The sequence below is a fragment of the Saccoglossus kowalevskii genome, chromosome 10, assembly GCF_978046115.1.
Source record: "Saccoglossus kowalevskii chromosome 10, keSacKowa6.1, whole genome shotgun sequence".
Lineage (NCBI taxonomy): Eukaryota > Metazoa > Hemichordata > Enteropneusta > Harrimaniidae > Saccoglossus > Saccoglossus kowalevskii.
Window position 1 is genome coordinate 18726741 of NC_140650.1, and position 19989 is coordinate 18746729.

The 19989-nt window shown below is 37.6% G+C and overlaps 1 protein-coding gene and 1 pseudogene across 2 annotated transcripts in view; both read left to right on the plus strand.

The window, feature by feature from the left end:
* LOC102803113 (TWiK family of potassium channels protein 7-like) overlaps positions 1-5190 on the plus strand; it is a 29414-nt gene extending 24224 nt beyond the window's left edge. The window contains exon 2 of the mRNA XM_006817837.1: positions 4340-5190. Coding sequence (XP_006817900.1) covers positions 4340-5190 — 851 coding nt within the window. The remainder of the gene's footprint in view (positions 1-4339) is intronic.
* A 6859-nt stretch (positions 5191-12049) lies between these two features.
* Positions 12050-19989, plus strand: part of LOC100372277 (deoxynucleoside triphosphate triphosphohydrolase SAMHD1-like) — a 48015-nt pseudogene continuing 40075 nt past the window's right edge. Inside the window, exon 1 of the transcript XR_014930710.1 lies at positions 12050-12164. The product of XR_014930710.1 is annotated as a deoxynucleoside triphosphate triphosphohydrolase SAMHD1-like (transcript). The remainder of the gene's footprint in view (positions 12165-19989) is intronic.

A 19989-nucleotide genomic window follows, 5' to 3' on the forward strand; every position in this document is an offset into this window, starting at 1 on the left:
CATGATGATAATCTAGACGGTATGGTTTTCGTAATGCTGAATGAACGATTCCGTTGGTATGAACAGCTATAAAATAAATGTGTATACACTGAGTGATTTGTTGATGTATGAAAAGACGTGCAGAAAAAGACTATTTATTTTGGTTGGAGACAGCTTCCCGGGCGACTAATATTCGATAAAAAATTATGTTATTGCTAGAAACAGGACTCGTATAATTTTAGATCGCTCAGTCAGATAAAATTTAGATAATACAATCGTCCTTGAATATAATAAAATGTATTGCTGTGCAAATTCTAGATAATTATTTGAAAAAAACAAATAAGAAATTGCACGTAGGCACCCAATGAATATATTTTTTTTCAAGATAATGTAATCTCGTTTTGTAAAAAAATAGAGAGTTGATCATACTTTGTTATCACATTAGAATTCTCACCTTTTATTTCAATCAAAATGTTTGTATAATTGGAACAACAACACCCCCCTCCCCCGCAATGTTATCAAAATTTGGGAATCTTATAAAAATATACTTTTTGGACCCGAGCACCACCACTTCTGTCAGTTAACAGTTATCACATTAAATAGTGTAAAACTAGAATTCAATATGGCCAAATAGTTGAATGATAGATGGTTAGACTTGCAATTGGAACACAACGTCTTTGACAAAAAAAAATACAGTATATTTAAAAAAACTATATAATTATTATATTTCAATCGACGGGTATCTTGGTGACTCAAAGACGGAAATAAATTGTCAAGGAAAACGTGTTTAATGTCATTACTGCATTTCATTTGGAAAACAAATTGCGTCACAAGAAGACGATGTCGAGATTGCAGGGTAGAAATACTATCTCAGTGACTTGTGATAGTGTGCACAACACTGTTTTTTTGATCTATTACTGTCCGTTTTATCCAATTCTTTGAGGCGCAATCCCAGTTTGCAAATGAAATGAGAGACGTAATGAGCTTTTGGAAAGGAAATACAATGATGAACAAGAAGAGAGTTATCACATCCAGCCACACTGAAACGTTGAAATCAGCTGTTGAAATCAGAGTTCTAATTGGAATCTGCATTTCCGATAATAAAGAGTAATGAATCTTCTTTTCTTTACATTTACAAAAATAGATTGGAGAGCAGGCCAATTAATTAATTTGTTGAAAATCTTCTCATTTGTCAAAATGCTCGTACATTTCATCCGTGAAGATAACATTGACACAATACCTGCCATTCGCACCAATCACCGTGATGTTGCTCCTGGTTTATACTCAGCATAAACGATCAAGCCGAACGAGTTATGCAACTTTTTTCACACAGCTAAAATCGAATCAATTCGCTTGTAATTCCTTAAGAGTACGTTATAGTTGATTAATGGCAAGTAATTCTTTAGTTTGTGTCACGTGATTACGCGAGTACGTCATCGCGTCAACCGTTTTTGTGGTACCTAATTTTGTTGTTTGCCGAGCTTGTCACAAAAATAACTTTTCAAATATTTATCTTTCACACTACAAGGTAGGCAAATGGAGTTGATCTCGGTTACAACGACCAATGACACAATAAACAAGAAAGACGTGATCATAACTGTATATACCTCACTGCTTCTGTTTTGCATGTTCGTATTGATTCAGGTGACCTTAATGTTGTTGTTTTGGGGTTTGTTTGTTTTGTTTTTTTGTTTTTTGTTAGATTAAAATTAACGTATATCATCTGAGAGGAAAGTAAAACATATATCACAGCTCAGATATGTACGTTTATACCCTCACGCAGGGAGAACTGCTGTCCGGCAAATGATCTCCTTCACGTCGGCGAAGAATTATATTTCCGGCATTTTAATCTGCGATATTTTATTATTCATTTTTGCGATGTGAAATACATAATTTGAGATGTCAGCAAACTATCAACCTCTTTGTCTTCATTAACTCCACAGCGACCCTTTAATATTAGAACTCTTCGAATCGGTGTCCATTACATTACAACCAACGGTTGTGTTATTTTATTTTTTGCTCTGGGGATATAATATTTATTATAAAAACTAATAATAATTTCAGCAAAGTATTGTATAACTATGTATGAAAGACTAAGCGTAACACAGCCTGGGGATTCATTCATACAAAGTGGGTTGTGTATTTTGTAAAGCCGCCATTGATTTATGATTCCCACGATATATGTGCGTTGTTACATTAATGCAATAAGTACAAACTACGTTGATGGATAGTATATGACATTTGAATTTCTGTCATTTGCCTGACTGTGTCAATATTTCAGTGGCTCGTGATATGTGTGCATTTGCTGATTCCAGCTAGCTCGGTTCACATGAGATGCCCGTTTCATACTTGTAATACACCTTTACAATAGTTTCCTCCCTTTAGCGAAAATGTGCTTACGGGATATCAAAATGGCGTCGATGCGTGAAGGCAATTTCATTCAAAGATAACACTTGTTTGTTATGTCGTATTTTGATATTTGAAGTAACTTCCTAAGCATTCGTATTTTTTGTTATTGACAGACAACTATTAAGTCAACACCGACGCTGTGAACGGCATCTTCGCTAGCCAAGGTCTAAGTTTATTCGGCCAAGCCTCTAAACAGACCTTGGCAGAACGACCATCAAATATGCGTGTTCTAAGAGCGCCTCCCGTAGTCAGTTGCGGCTAATCATTTTCCAATCAGTTTGCGTGTTACAAATCCCTTTTTGGCGTTTCATTTTAAACAAAATGGCGGAGCCCATAAATCGTAATATTTGTGATGATAAAATTGCGAAAGTTGTCGTTGTTGGTGCCCTCAAGCCTCATCAGGTACAGGCAATCGACGCAGTTTTATGTGGGAAGGATGTCTTCATAGCGACAAAACAGGTAGTGGAATTTTGTTTTATAATTTGGTATGTCCAAGCTGACTGGGCGCCTTGTTTCGAGGCGCGCCCAATCAGATCTCACTGCTTAAGATACGCAATTAGCCTATGTGATCCTGCACATTATCGTGTAGAGACCTATAGGTCGAAGACACGAGACCGTGCGATTCGGACGATGTGTGAACGGCGACCTTATACCAAGTATGTCTCGAAACCACTTCGACGCTAGAGGGCGTGACTTGTACATAGAATTTAAATGCGCATGCGCTATAATACAAATGTGATTGGGTTTTACCCCGAACAATTGATTTGTTGTCTGAGGTGACCTTTGACATACACACACATATACGGTACTTACATAATGTATAACATCACTAAACGTAAAAAGCGTGTAAGCTGTTTCAGTAAGTATATATTAAAAATGAAGGTAGATAAAAGAATGATATATTTGAAGAGAGACAATGTGATTCATTTTGAACATGTTGACTTTTGTTTGCTAGTGATATTGTATCTTCAAGTTTTTCAACAATATGTTTCAGATTTATTGTAAAATAAAACATTATTGTGGCACTAAACATAATCAAGTTCTCTGTGTATAATAAAATCCGAGCGCATGTGAATTCGTGTTTTACATATTTTTATTAGACGAATAACGATATTTTTTTCTGCAAAACACTCACATTCCTACAGAAATAAACCATTAAACAAATTATCAAAAAAGCGCAATCTTGTTCACATATCCTTTTTCAGCCATTACCATTATCAATTTTATTGTTAATTATAATTATAAGTTTTATTTCAATCAAACATTCCATAATTAAAAAAAGCTCTTCAAAATTCAACAATCTGTGCACTGACCGTGTCTTTACCCCAAGATGCTCCCAATGTATAAAACCATAATATAGCAGTAAAAAACGCTTCAATAAAACATTGATGTTCCCGTAATTGTACATAAAATACCACGATTTATAATACAGAGTGAACTCTCTATAAAATCATCTGCGTATAAAGAGGTGTATACTAACTAGTCATTCCCCCGGGCAGTTTCTGAGAGTTCATAGGTCTTTATGTTTAAAGGCTTACAGACCGACTATTAGACACATTTTATGACGTCAATAAAGTTAATTTAGTAAGAATGGTGGGAGGTATGAATACTGAATGTGTGCAAGTAATATTTATTGTATTCCCATAATACCGGTACTACAAAATGCCCGTTATTTAAAGCGGGGGGGGGGGGTCGTCACCTGCGCATGCGTCAAATGGCCATAGCGTGTCATTGTTTACAAACAAGCGTCTACCCATGGGCCTTTGCGGTTTATCATGTGTTGGTATCGTCGCTTGGGATTCCCACGCGCGTGCGCAGGTGACGACCCTTCCGCTTTAATTCCTTCTTTACATTGTATTCGAAGAAGGGATGCGATACCTAGAAAAATCCGTGCTGCTTAATTATTAAATGATTAATTGATTGATTCATTCATTTCTATTTGACCTTTCAGGTTATGGTCACAGAGCTCCCGCAACCACTCTTGGACGTTTCGTGTGTATTGTATATGCTATCATTGGAATACCGCTCACGTTTCATATCATTGGAGATTCGAGCAAACTGTTGTTTCATCTGATCGGAAAAGCCTTCGTCTCGCTGTGCTGTAAACGTAAACAGAACAGCGGTGGACAGAGAAGCGAGCAGGGGACGCATGCGTCGATGAATGATAATTGTCTTTCCGATGCAAGGCGAGCGACCGGTCCTATGAGTGCTTCGTCCAGTAGACGACTCTCTCCGCACGCGCAACCCTTATCTCCCCAGGCGACTGTGTGGGTCGCCGCTGTCGACACACAGGTGTTGTCGCACAACCGGAACATTCGAAAAAGCGTAAACCGGAGAATACGCAAACGGACAGACACCCCGCGACCTCCAAGACTTCCCATGATGCTTATTTTCATTGTATTAATCTGCTTTATATTACTGGGTGCTCTGTACTACTGGTGGTGGCAGGGTTGGACTTATTTCACGTGTGTTTATTTCAATGTTATATCTATTAGTGCAATCGGATTCGGCGACTATATGCCACGTGAAACTACCGACAGTTTTCTCAGTACAATGAGACTATTCCTATTTTTCAACATCAATTTCATGGGAATGGCCATAGTGACGGCGTATATTACGCATGCGCAAAAACGCATAGGAAGGTCAACCCGGAAAATAAGTAAGAGCTTTCTGAATCTAGGAAACGTGAGGCGCGAAAGCGAAAGCGACTCTGTTTCCAGGCAAGAGGAGAATGGACATGTCCTTTCAAATGTAAGACAGAGGAATTATTGGTTGTACAGCAGTGACGATGAACAAACATGACGAATGGAGAACCGTGAAGCCAATACGCGAATCTTATACAAGTAAATCAAAGTGACCAAACAGAGTTGCGCATACCCAGTTACGTCTTAACGTCATATAAGCGTTCGTCGCTGGAGGGCGCTACTTAATAATAATAATAATTTCATACAACAGGCTGATGATTTTGATCTAAACAATACAATGCTAAAATAGTTTTAACGCATGTTGAGAATGTTGAATGTGTTAGCAGTCTAATGAATATTTAGCATCTATCTAGGGTTTTGTCCAGCCTGGATTTGAATTCTAAGATTGGTGACGAGATAATAAACTCTGGTAAATTAACACTTCTGAAGATTAAGCTACGCTGCTTAAGTTCAGTTTTACATGTTCTTTTCTTCAACTTTAAACTATGTCCTCTATTGGGTTTGTAGACATAAAGCTGTGCCCACATTTTGCTCAGTTAGATCATGGAAGGTACTATCCATGCATGTAACTGTGTACTACGGAGTACCTTTCATGGTTAGATACACATAGTGTGTATATTTGTACACTTCAATTATATCATCTATTCTATAGATTAGAGATTACAGACGCAGCACATAAAGACTCCCAACATACGACATACGACTTATCGGAAAGGTACATGCATTGTTAGTATATTCAATCATTGCGTCACCACGCATAGAATAAGTACATTGACATCGTGTTAGTCTATACGTGCGAGTCGGGTGATACTGTCGGTGCAGGAACATGGGCAAAAACTCTCTTCATTTCACGCAAATCATATCCAGTATTTCAGATATTAACATTTAAATCACAATTATCACTAAATCTTTTATATATTGTAGATTTCGGGGTAGTTGTTTCATAGTAAGATATCTGCTCCATTTTACGCATGCTGCAAATAAAAATCGTGTGAGGGCGTTTTCAATTTATCTGTTGTTTACATAAATAATTTCACTAGATGTAAGTTTCAGCATATTTATTCGGTGTAATATTCATGACTAGTGAAACAATTAAATTCGATTGTAATTATTACAATAATAACATAATAACATTAGCATTATTTTCAGGATTTCATTTTTCTATTGACATGTGATTTTTTTTTGACCGAGACTTACCAGGAGTCAATTACAATGTATCGCTTAAAAATGTTCTGGTTTTCCACTTCAGTCAGTAAATAACGAAACATGATGCCAAGTATATATCTAACAGTGCTGAGCTTGTTCAAGTAACTTGTGGAGTAGGATTCTTCGGATGATGACAAGATACAGAAACGACACCAGCTATTGACAGTTGAACAGATTTATTGAAACACTATTGAGACACTACCGAGACAACACTTATATACATTCTTAATTTTGGCGGGAAGGGTATCTATTACACCATTATCATTGGTCAGTAAGGATGCGCTATGACTGGCTGTTTTTTTACATCCGGCCATATGGGATTGGTCACATAGGGGAGACATATGATTAGGTAAGAGGTTAAAGGTCGCTGAAGGCCGAATCCTAAACTGTTACCAAGCTCGGTGATATTGATTTCCAACATAACTTGCAAATGTTGATCGATTTTAAAGTTTCTATAATTTTCGCAGTGCAACCTATACATGTATGTACGTTCATGGACCAATAACACAGTACGTCCATAGTACGTCCAATAGTCAATTGTGGAAATCTTTTAATTTCATCTCAAGACTATTTTAAATATTAAATTAGCATTGGAGGATTCCCGCTTTGTATTTCATGCCTACAGGAAGATGCAACTTGAAGTATTATGTTTAGTAATAAAAAGGACCTTGTTACTGTCTGTGTGTCACAAGTGTGGATCAATTTATGACGCGCATATTCAAATATGGACAGGCGGATTACCAATAATCGGTCTAATATCTGTGTTAAAGCGGGAGTGTCGTCACCTGCGCACGCGCGGGAATTGAGTCCCAAGCGACGATAACAATACACGGTAAAACGCAAAGGCTCATGGGTAGACGCTTGTTTGTTAACAATGACACGCAATGGCCATCTGAAGCATGTGCAGGTGAGGACCCCCCCTCCCGCTTTGTGAGGTCTACTAAGACGAAACTCGATCATAACGAAAATAACAGTGTCAGTTGTTGTGCGCCCGCAATGCACTAGTACAAACCTCGCTATAAACACCACACGTTCACCAGTTCTACATGTTTGCCATGGTCAAAGCGTGATATGTTATTTTAAAGGACGGTGGTCGTCGCGCAGCGCGTGTTCGAATTTCATGTAAATAAACAATGTATATTACTGTCACACGCAACGTAATATTACCGTAATTGGTATAGTACAGGTGTGATGGTTCAAATACCAAAATGGCAACAGTAACATAAAAACTTCCCTGGCGGCGATGATAACATGCGAACACGGAGCCAACAGATGAGGTTTCAACTGGTACTGGTATTATTATACTTTGCAAACATCAAGTACAATAACGTGGTAAAACTCCACTACTCCAATAACTAGATACTTAAACTCCAATACAATTCAACGAGATCTCCGATCTGAACTCAGTGCTGAACAACTCCCCTATATATACCCACACTGTCTATAAATAGACCATTACATCAGCATACATAATGAGTCTGGAACTTACTACAAATTTCTAGAATGTTCCATTACCTTCTATTGCCTCCTACAGTGTTCTATTACCTATTCAACCAGTTTCTAAAAATTCCACCCAGACACAGTACGGTTCTAGAACATTCTCAGTCACACGGAAGTGGTAAACAAGTCGTATGCGACAATTACACGCGTTGTATACGTCGCTATGAGTCCCACATCGAACTGGACGCGGCGTGACGACTGCCGCCCATTAAGTTACTGACGGCACGAGAGTGATAACTATGATGTTGATTTCATGTCGTTTGCGACAAAATGAGCACTTCTGAAACTGTTTCCAGATTACGTCTTCGGGGAGAACGAAATTAACAGGGCGAGGTGAATAAAACGTTGTGTAATCTTACGTCGTGATTCGAGTTATACATGTATAATCCTATCGGGAAAACTAATAATGTAACGCCCGGGTGTTGTATGTAAGTATCAGTTCGCAATAATGTAATATCGAATCAGATAATAAGTAGTGTTCACGCTACGCGAAGTGCTAACTTAGCTCGCGTTGATTGTCATGTCGGAAATGACATGCCGAAATGAATACTTAAGTATATAATAGTAATTCGTCCAAATAAACATTGAATACAATGGCGTTTTCAAGGTGCTTAGCCCGACCTAAGCGTTCACTCACACTTCGTCTGCTAAGGGTCTGGGCCGGGTTCTAAAAAACAGGCCAGATTTAATTCGTACTTAGCATTTCTCAGGCCATGCTAAGCGTTCTCGCACGTTTCCTTAGCACGGGCTAAAGTATTTGACCTATTAGCCCGTGCTAAGGAGCTGTGTGTGAACGTTACTATTATTTCTGACTCAGTAAATGACTGATTTATTGTAATTAACCTATGTGGCTATTACGTAACGACTGTAGTACACTCACATCTGAGCTTACAAAGTGACACATAAACTATTTAGCGATCAATTTTGCTAATGATATAAAAGAAAAAAAACGTCATGAACCCACAGTGGCCCACAGTCCTTATTGTGATTAAACCATCAGTCGGTGTTATGTGTGTGGGTATAATGCAGAATTATTGAGTGTGGCACCGTCTGGCTGACTCGCTTTATACATGAGCCAGCCGGACATACTATCAAGTTACTGTGCCCGTGTCACAAGACTGAGGGGGGGGGGGGGGCAAGGGTTATTTTCGTTCAACGTATTTGCAATATTTTTTTGTTCGTACAACGTAAATAGAAAAAAATAAATTCTGTAATTCTGTAATCACAGGCTAGACGTACAACGTAATCAATCAAATATTTTTTTCGTACACTGTAAAATTGTGTCATTTTTCTCGTACGTAAACAAATTCACATCCAAATAAAAAAATCGTAAAGAATAATCCAGGGAAATTACATTTTAGAAACTGTAAAACGACTAGATGACACAATTCACTACAAAATTGAATGTCAAGACGTAAAAGGCCCTCTAGCCGAATGAAGAGCATTACGAGGGTAATATGCGCATGCGTCTCTTCACACGGCGCAGCAATGGCGGAGAATTTGAGTCGGAGAGCTCTTCGAACCATTCAATGTTCCATTTGTTAACACTGTAAACTGTAAAAACGTCTTTTTTTTTTCGTAAATTGTGAAAAGCCCTTTTTATTTCCCGTAAAACCGTACCAGCTACCCCCCTTGCCTCCCCTCAAGACTCAAAACGTATGTAGTTTGCAAATGAATCCATCGGTGCTAGACAAGTTCCTTTTTATTTCCTTATTGACGTTATAGAAATTTTATTTTCTTTATTGACGTTATAAAAATTCACAAACGAAAATGGCTACCACTTGAGAGGACGCCTCCACAGGCGTGAATAGGTTAATGCACGCGATTTTTTTAACACACAAACGAAATAAATCTCTCAAATAGCGCCCCCACAGGCGTAAAAGAGTTAACGCACGCGTTTTTTTGCACACACACACGAAAAAAAAATCTATTCAAAACAGCGCCCCACAGGCGTAAATAAGTTAATGCACGCGTTTTTTTCTTTTTACACACACGAAATTTTCATTCGACCTCACACACGCCATTTTTAAAAACACACACGTCATTTTATAACACACACGTCGTTTTTAACACACACGTCATTTTTAAACACACACGTCATTTTTAAACACACGCCATTTTTAAAAACATGCACGTCATTTTTTTAACACGCACGTCGTTTTTAAACACACGCCATTTTTAAAAACACACACGTCGTTTTTAAACACACGCATCGTTTTTACACACACGTTATGTTTTTAAACACACATTATTTTTAAAATACACATGTCCTTTTATACACACACGTTTTTTTGAAATACACATAATTGTAAAACACACACGTCATTTTAAGACACACATCATTTTTAATTCACGCGTCATTTTTAAAACACACGTTTTTTAAAACACCCACGCCATTTAATACACACACATGATTTTTTAAAGCACATACCATTAAAACGCACAGTCACGCCGTTTTTTTAAAATGCGCACATCATTTTAAAACACACACGCCACGGCCTCTAATACTTACGGAATTTTGAATTATTAGTACGTTTTCGTCTAGTATACACAAAATAATAAATTTACATTACGCGCCTCGTAGTGCCACAAAAAACAGAACAAAAACAAAAACAGTGCTTTCAGGTCATGATAAATCAGTATCCAATATAGTCGTTACAGTTAACATGCAGTATCAAACAACAATACTAAAATTTACATGTTCTATTTTCATAATACACCTTTAAAACCAGATCCGATTCTCCGGACTTGAAGGATGATAACATTTAATGGACAAACTACAAGGGATGGGAATCGTAAGCTGGACAGGGTAGAAGATATTAACACAATTGGAACTATTTTGGGATAATTGGATTCGCTTAAAATGTGCTACTGTAATGGTTTGTTTTCACAAAAATATTTTATTTGTTCGTTTTTGATTTTTTTCTGATAATTTCTTGTATTGATATCAGAAATTAGGAAATTAAGAACAATTCTACCCTACAGCAGCACATTTAAGCGAATCCAATTATTCTGAAATAGTTCCAATTGTGTTAATTCGTCATGTCGCATAAAAGTGATTTTATTTTGAGTTAAATAAAATTGCATCAGAAACTTTTCGCTCTCGAAAAGTCAAGATTCTAATTTAATGTTCTTCTCAGTGATGCATTATGGGATGATAATAATGATCTAATAGAAGCAACTTCCAAGACAGTCCAATAATTCATCTGCCAACTAGCTTCTTTTGTTTCCAAAGTTAAACTGAAGTGATTTTTCATCATGGCTTTTTATGACTACTTATATAAAGTTCTAGTATTATAACATAGTTAGTCTGAATCTAGCCATCTGATTGGCTGGAGCAAGTTTTATACTGGGCACTAAAAGACCTGTGATCCTGGCCGGATACTGAATAAACTAACTTAAACATCTAACTGAATCGAGATTACTTAACCGTAGTAACCGTGCTTACACTCGGCTATAATCTCCTGCCAAATATGCTAATTTTCCCCATATACCCTTGCTTACCGTTTAGCACTACCTTAACATGGAAGTTAGTACCTTCCATGCTTATACTAAAATTTGTTTGGATATTTAGAGTAGTAACAAATTCTCACTTCCGGTCCGGTTAGACTTAAAATATACCACGAATATTCACTTTTGAGATAGAATTTTTATTCTAAATAAAGATTATTATTACTAAAAGGAAATTTATTATTGTTATTTGGAATTGAAAATACTTTAATTGAATAAAATACCTTAATAAAATAAAATAAAAACATGAGATAAATTGTGAAAAGGTTTAGAATCAGTGACCATGGCATAATTTGGAAATCGAATTTGGTAAAAGATGAAAACCTCTCATAAAATAGACTTTGTGGGAAAAAATGCAATGAAAAAGTAGTTGAGAATGAAATTCACTTCATCCCAGATTGTGTAAGTTGTATAAGATGGAAAGGAAACTTTTATTAGAAGAATTTGATATCAAAACAAACCAGAAGGAAAAAAGACTAAATAACTTAAAAATAATATGCAATTGTAGTAATGCATTGACCAAATATTAAAAAAAATACAATATACCAAATTAAATGAGAACAGAGGGTTTTATTTTTGTAACAGATATTTCTTTTTAATTGTTTATCATCATGTATTGTTTGTTTTTGTCTGTCCAATGTGTTTTATATTTTGTCTTTATCATGCAGTGTCCTCAGATGGTACTTGTTCAGTAATAAATTTATTATTATTATTAAAGTGCGCCCTCATATAGCGTATATGTCGAAGGTCACGTCTGCACAGTTCACTCATCCGTCGCTGTCGGTCTGAGCAGTCGTGGATGAAGTTATTTTTTTCCTTCTGAAAAATAACCGTATCGAAACTGCAGAAATATAGGTAGGTTATGAAGCATTGTTGTTTGAACTTTGATTATATCATCTGTGCTGTGAATTCAGGTTGGGAATGATGTGACTGTGTCCGAGGACAGTGTTCAACGTCATGCAAGCTGGAAAACAATGGCGATGTAGTTTTTTTCCCACGAAATCACTTTCTCCCTCGGATTTGTTTTTATTCCGATTTTGTGTGTATCCTCGGGGGCGGAGCAACGTCACACGTTGCTAAGACGCGTACCACTTAACACGTATAATTTCTATGAGCTCTGCGCGTGTTGCTGGAGGAACGCAGAACGCACTGAACGCCGAGCGAAGAGTCGGTGAAAATTCGAGAAAACAACATGAACTCAACTTTGAAGTAATCCTGAACAATCAAATTTATATGCGTTACACACACGAGGGTAATCTTGTTACACTGTTCAGGGGAGTCTCAACAAACATCCCAAAGTACCGTTTTCTGCGAGTTTTTGGTCTTTGTTTTCACCCTGATGGTTGCTATGAATAGTGGCATAATTACTAGTGGTGTGAATGTTTTATTTGTTTTGTTTTGGCTCGCGTGTCAAAACGTACAAAAGGAGCTTTTGTAGTTTATCTGTGTTTTGTTCCAACGATATCTTGAAAATGTTTCAATTAATGTTGATGTAATTTGGCTCAAAGGTAAAAAAAATACTCTAATGCATATCTATTTAAAATTATTCACATTTGTGAATGCTAAGTATGTTTTTAATCCAAAAATAAGTTTCATCTATGCTTGGAAGGGTAAATTTTGGTGAACGCCCCCACAAAAGAAATAATTTATTGTAGGACAGCAGACAGCTGAATCTGGTTTGCATTGAGGAACTGATTGACTAATAAAGTTAAAGAAGAAATGTTAAGTGAACACAGCACAATATCACAGATACTAGCATGAAATGGTTGGTTGTACATTCTTATAAAGGTAGTAATATGGAAGCAATTACTATTACACATGTAATAATATGTATATTATTTAATATTAATAATGTTATTTCAAGAAAAATCATTATCAATATATATATATATGCTGATTTTATTTTGCTTCACAGGGCATATTTGTTCATTAGTATTTTTCGCAATTTCTCAAGCTAATTTATTTTTTAATGATAGAGAATTATGGCCACTTGGAGCAATGCATAAAAATTCATTTAAATAAACTTTAGGTGCATTAACACTTTATGCCATAAAGTGTAGTGTAATGTTGTTTTTAATAAAAGCCAATATCAATGTTTGGTAAAAATAAAATAAACAATTTTTTTTTGTTCTAAATGTTGTATTTTGTTCTCATAAAGTTACATGCATCAATAGGCATTTGTAAATGTACAAATGACAGCCGATAATAAAATTAACCTTATTAACTGGTCATCTAGGTCTGCACATTTGTCTGCAAAAACAACACCTATTAGGTACGACGTCAAAAGATCGATGTCGGATAAAAAACTTAATTCCTTTAGTTTTTTTCCAAACCCCCCTACCCCCCACTGAAACTTAATTGATAAATATTGGTCATGGCGTCAGACTACATTCACCATTAAATACAAATTGATAATCGGACAGTAGTATTGCATAGCAGTTTGTTGTCGGGTGGGTGTTTACAAATGCACCTCATTTGACGCACAGATTTACACTCGAACCAAACCATTTTTCTGTTTTTTTCCCCTTTTCGGTTATTTCTGTCCATGATTGGATAGAACTACAAATACTCCAAGATTTTTTTGACTTCATTAAAAACTAATATCGTTTTTGTAGGATGGAAACTTTTTGAGGTCAAACCCCCCTCCCCCCACCCCCAAACTAAAGGAAATAAGTTTTTTATCTGACATCGATCTTTTGACGTCGTCCCTTAAGCCTTATCTCCATTCAGTTAGGGCTCATACCACTAATTTGGGCGAAATTGAGGTCAAAATGACACACCTACTTTAGTGGGACTGTACCTAGATAAATCATTGGAAAAACCCCTACATTAGAACATCATACAAATATACACAGAATAAATAAACCTTTGACCCAGGTGATGCACTCACTCTCTTGAAAAAACAAATGGTGATTGGTTTATTTGTGCCATGAGACCTTTAATGGTTTTACCTAACAAGACGTTAAAGTTCATATTTTTTCCCCAAACTTTTCTATGCTTGGTTCACGTTTTTGAATAGATACACAGGGGGAGTTATCGGTAAGTAGTCTGGACACTGTGTATAACTATAAGATAAGATAAAATAACTTCATTGACATAACTCTTAGCCACCTATGTCATGATCTAGGTCGCCAGTGATCAAGATCATGACAATGTCAGCGTGGTACTCAAGAGAGGAAGCCGCTTGTGGGGACTCGTGTGCATAGGCGTTATTGAGGCCTCATCTACCTTGGCGTTTCGGTCATATTCGACTCGCCTCGAGACAAGGGTGAGGTGTTACCCGAACCGAGTCATGAATCCCTGGTGACAAACCTCCCAAATTGAACAGCGTCAAAAGAGGTGAATGATGACCAGAAGGTTCAGATGTGACAATGCCTTAGTTTGTTGGAAATATGCATTATCCAACAATTAATTACTATAAAATATTCATGAAAAAATCACATTTACGAGTTTATACCTTACCTCAACAACATTTGGCTTATTGAAAGTTTTTTCACTCCAAACATGGAGCTCCATGCTCCGAACGAGTCAGGTAATTGAAAAATCGTGGTTCATCTTGACATAATTAACATGTTTGAATATTCCTTCAGCTAATTCTATATTCCTCCCTGTTCGGGTACAGTTCGAAAACTTATAGATTGACCATCTGTGCTTGTGTGCATCCGTCCGGACCTGTATCTTAGACATGCCTGGACCGATTACATTCAAACTTCACAGATACATCATACATAATATTATACATATGCACATCAATCACAATTTCACAATCTGATTCAAAATGGTCGAATGGTGGTCATTTTTGTGCTGAAAAATCAAGCATTCTATGGCTTCTTTGGAGCCAAAATTACTATCAGACAGGTCACATTTGAAGACTGTGGCCACATTTGATCCCCTGTCAATCAGAATTTTATGATTGCTATAGAGGACCTGCTCGCCAGGGTAAGGGGGCGCATGGCCATGGCATGAGGGCGCTGTTCGTTGTACATCATGTCATAGATATACAGATTTATTGGATTGACAATCCAATTCAAATGACTGAATAGTGGACATTTTTGTGCTAAAAAATCATCACAAAATTCACTACGTTCAATTATCCACCATAGACTCCAGTCAGTCAAAATGATTATTTTGAAGTGTAGGCATTAATCTGCGATTCAGCCAATGACGGAGAGAGCAATCTAAGTTAGGGGAAGCCCCATGACCGAAAGATTTTCTTTTATGTCACAGACCACGTGACCGAGGTAATGAGGCGACACCATAGCTAGTGCCTCTCCTAACACTTTTTTTCTCCGCCAAAGTGGGTGGCTCGATGAAAATGGTGTGTTCAGTCATCAAGATTTTTTTCTGTCCGGGAAGCCCCATGACCGAAAGATTTTCTTTCATGTCACAGACCACGTGACCGAGGTAATGAGGCGACACCATAGCTAGTGCCTCTCCTAACACTTTTTTTCTCCGCCAAAGTGGGTGGCTCGATGAAAATGGTGTGTTCAGTCATCAAGATTTTTTTCCTGTCCGGGTTTTTGGTCTAGCTAGCTGTCACCTGCGTGGCAGCCAACGCTGTGACTGGTAGGATAATTTTTTACCCCTGTTTGGCCTTTTTGTGTGCATTGCTTACAAGGTAGAAAAAACTTGGTGACGCAAATTCGGCCACGTTGTTGGATCTCTTTGTGTCAGCTTTTAACTGTGATTCGTTCCTCTCGTGCATGTCTTGTTCATTTTTTACTCCCATGTGCGAAGCACATAATGGGAATCTTTGCAGTTAGTGTGTCTGTATGTATGTGTGTATGTGTGTCCGACTGCTCCACTGCTATCTCAAGAACCATACATCGGTTTTTGATGAAACTTGGTGCATAGATGCTCTGGGCCAATGCGCAGATTTGATTAGGTTTTGGTAAAAATCCATGCTCGTTAATTACCTAATTTGCATGGTATTTAGCTAATTTTTAGCTGTTCTACGACTGTTCCACTGATATCTAAAGAACCACTCATAGGATTTTGGTGAAGCTTGGTACATAAATGCTCTGAACATATGCGCAGATTTGATTTTTTGGTAAAAATCTGTGCATATTTATTACCTAATTTGCATGATAATTAGCTATTTTTTAGTGGTTCCATGACTGTTCCACTGATATCTAAACAACCACTCATTGGATTTTGATGAAACTTGGTACACAGATGCTCTGAACTAATGCTAGGTTTTGATTAGTTTTTGGTAATAATCCGTGGATACTAATTACCTAATTTGCATAATGATTAGTCAATTTTCGGTTTTTCCACTGATATCTCAAGTACTAATCATCACATTTCAATGAAACTTGGTACATAGATGTCATATAACACTGCACAGACCTGATAGTTTTTATGGTAATATCAGTACATATAATTACCTAATTTGCATAATTAATTAATTTTCAGCTTTTGATATAAGTAGTGAGCATTACATTTCAATGAACTTGGTACTTACATACTCAAGGACTATGCAGAGATTGATTGTTTTGGATAAATATTTGTGCATATTAATCACCTAATTTGGATAATTAGTTAATTTTCAGCTTTTCCACGGGTATCTCAAGTACTAATCATCGCATTTCAATGAAACTTGGTACATAGATCCTTTAGGACTATGCAGAGACCTGATTAGTTTTAGGGTAAATAATTGTGCATATTAATTAATACCTAATTTGCATAATTAATTTTCAGCTTTTCTACTGATATCTAAAGTACTAATCATCACATTTCAATGAATCTAGAATTTTGCAGAGACCCAATTAGTTTTCGGTAAATATTTGTGCATATTAATCACCTAATTTGCATAATTAACCAATTTCCAACTTTCACACAGATATCTCAGGTACTAATCACATATCAATGAATGTTTGTACATGGATGCTGTAGGACAATAGACAGACCTGGATAATTGTGGGTTAAAATCTGTACATATTAATTACCTAATTTGCATAATTAACCAATTTTAAGCTTTCACACTGATATCTAAAGTACTAACTATTCCATTTCAATGAAACTTAGTACAAAGATGCTCTAGGACAATGTACAAACCTAATTAGTTTGGGGTAAAAATCTGTTCATATTAATTTCCTAATTAGCATAATAATTCATAATTTTTTGGTTCTATTCACATTTCAATTAAACTTGGTACATAGATTTTTTGTTACATTGCGCAGACCTCATTAGTTTTACACTCAAATCTGTTCATATTAATTTTCTGATTTGCATAATTAGTTTTCAGCTAAGTAATTTCAAATTATATTTAATGTGTCTCCAATACTCTCAGCACATGGGAGTTCTTTCTAAGCTTTCTTTGATTACCAAGGTGTTTTTAGAAAGGAATAAGAAGAAAGGGTAACACGCCAGAGGCTCCTCACCTCCTTTTTGTCGCCCCAAAGATCGGGGCGAACAATTACAGTAGTTGCCACCAGGATTTACCAGCTTGGAACCCACATAGCAAATGCCTTTTGTGTATCATAGCGATACACTCACCGTGTCAGCGACTCCCTCGATTTGCCCATTTTGGGTCAAGTAGTCGAGACAGGGTGCTCCCCTTCGAGTTTTGCATGGCGCCATATGTGTTCACCAGAGTGTGGAAACAGCTGGTGCTACTGTTGCGCTGGGTGTCAGTACACATCAACCCGTACGACTGGTTGCTACACAACCCAAATAAGGGATTGTTAGCCGAGCAGTGAGGCTAACACAGGATTTACTACACCTGTTGGGTTGCCTATTAGATCAAGCAAAGTCCCATCCTCTGCCAACACAACAGTTGGTGTTCCTGGGCACGGAGTTCGACACAGAGGTGGCTTGGTACGGCCATCGCAGGCCTATTGCCTAGCACTAAGCGACCTAGTCGTACGCCTAGTCAATGTTCCCTCTGTGTCCCTCCGAGAACTGGTGCAGATCATCAGAATGATGACCTTGGTTCGCAGGGTAGTTTCCCAGGCCACGTTACGCAGCCGCCCGGTACGACGCACTTTGTCGCAGCACCAGGCTCACCTACGGGAACTGGAGAGGGAGTAACACTTTCATACCAAGCGAAGGATGCCTCCCACAACTGAAAGCAGTGCACTTAGCACTGATACACTTTCTACCCATAGTTCGAGGCCACAAAGTCTTGCTTCGCACGGACAACATTGCAGCTGTCAGTCCTAGCAGAGCAAATTCTTCTTTGGTACCTGGAATACAATGTGGAGCTAGCTGCACACCATCTTCAAAGCAGCTCCGTCTCCCCAAGGGGTAACCTCCAGTTTCGGCGGTGGGAAGGTTCAAAGTTAGACCTATTCACTACACCCCGAAATGCCAAGCTCCCGACGTACGTGACACTCCTACCGACTCCAGGAGCCTGGGCCAGGGATGCTTTGTCGATCCAGGTGGCCCACATGGACGTGTATGCCTTTCCTCTCTTCCCACTAGTCACCAGGTACTGAAGAAACTTCAACAGGAGCACACCTGCACTTTGACGTGGGTGGCGCCCAATGGGCCAATCACGGCCTGGTTTCTACTACTTCTAATATTAGTCAAAACACCAGTGGTGTTTCCGGATCTGCTGTACCAACCAGACAGCACATTGCCGTTGAGCCCAGCGGTGTACCACTTACACGCATCAAAACTCTCAGTTAACTCGCTCAGGGTTTGTTATTGGCTATAAGTCAGCCTTGTCACACACCATTGAGAATTCTCTGGGGACGAGGCTAGTTGGTTGTCCTACTATTAGGAGACTGTTTACGGCTTCCTGTAATCAGAGGTCTAGACCCCGAATGAGAAAACCAACCAATTGGGACTTGTCAGTTGTGTTGTCCGCTCTAAGCAGACTGTCCTTTGAGCCTCTTCGATCAGCACCACTCAAATATTTGACGTGGAAAACAGTCTTCCTACTTTTTTACATGTCATGGACAAGACATTGTTGCTCCTCTTCAATACCTGAAGTAAATTATAGAGCAGATGGAAATTGTTTGTTTTGTGCAATACTACTTGGGTTATGTAAAATTGACTGGTCGTGACTACTGTGACGCCATGTTGAAGACTGATTCTATTTATTCAAGACTTATCAATGACGTAATATAGATTAACAAATGAGCATCGGTACAAGCATGAATACATACATTACACCTTCCCTTCTGAGCTTGTTTTTTTTTTTCATTACAGTAGTAGTACATGTTTAGAAAAATGATTTCCATTCAGTTCTTAGTGCGTACTGTTCTCACATTAATGTCAACATAGTTATCAAATCGTTTCACAAAACATTATTAAGTAACCAAAACTATAAACACTATTTAGGTAACAACATACAAAACTGTTATCATATCCAAAATCTTTACGGCATCAAATATCGAACAACACAACTCAAATCAACTAGTATCATTTCTACAAATCTAGCTTACGAGGTGGTTTGCTGAGTCTACCCGATCTAGTGAAAACTTGTTTAGTTTCCGTTGTGTTAGCGGTAGGTTTCAACTCTGAATTATCATAGTTATCAGGCTGTTTTGTGTCATGTAAATTGTCATTCTTATTTGTGCTAAAAGAATTCTCAACATGAATATAAGGTTTGCTTTGATCACTCATGTGATTGTCACTAGAGTTAATATCAATGCGCGTATTCTGATCACGTGGAGTAGTTGGTGTAGCTTTGCGGGTGTCGAATGCATGACGACGGTTACGTCTGAATAAT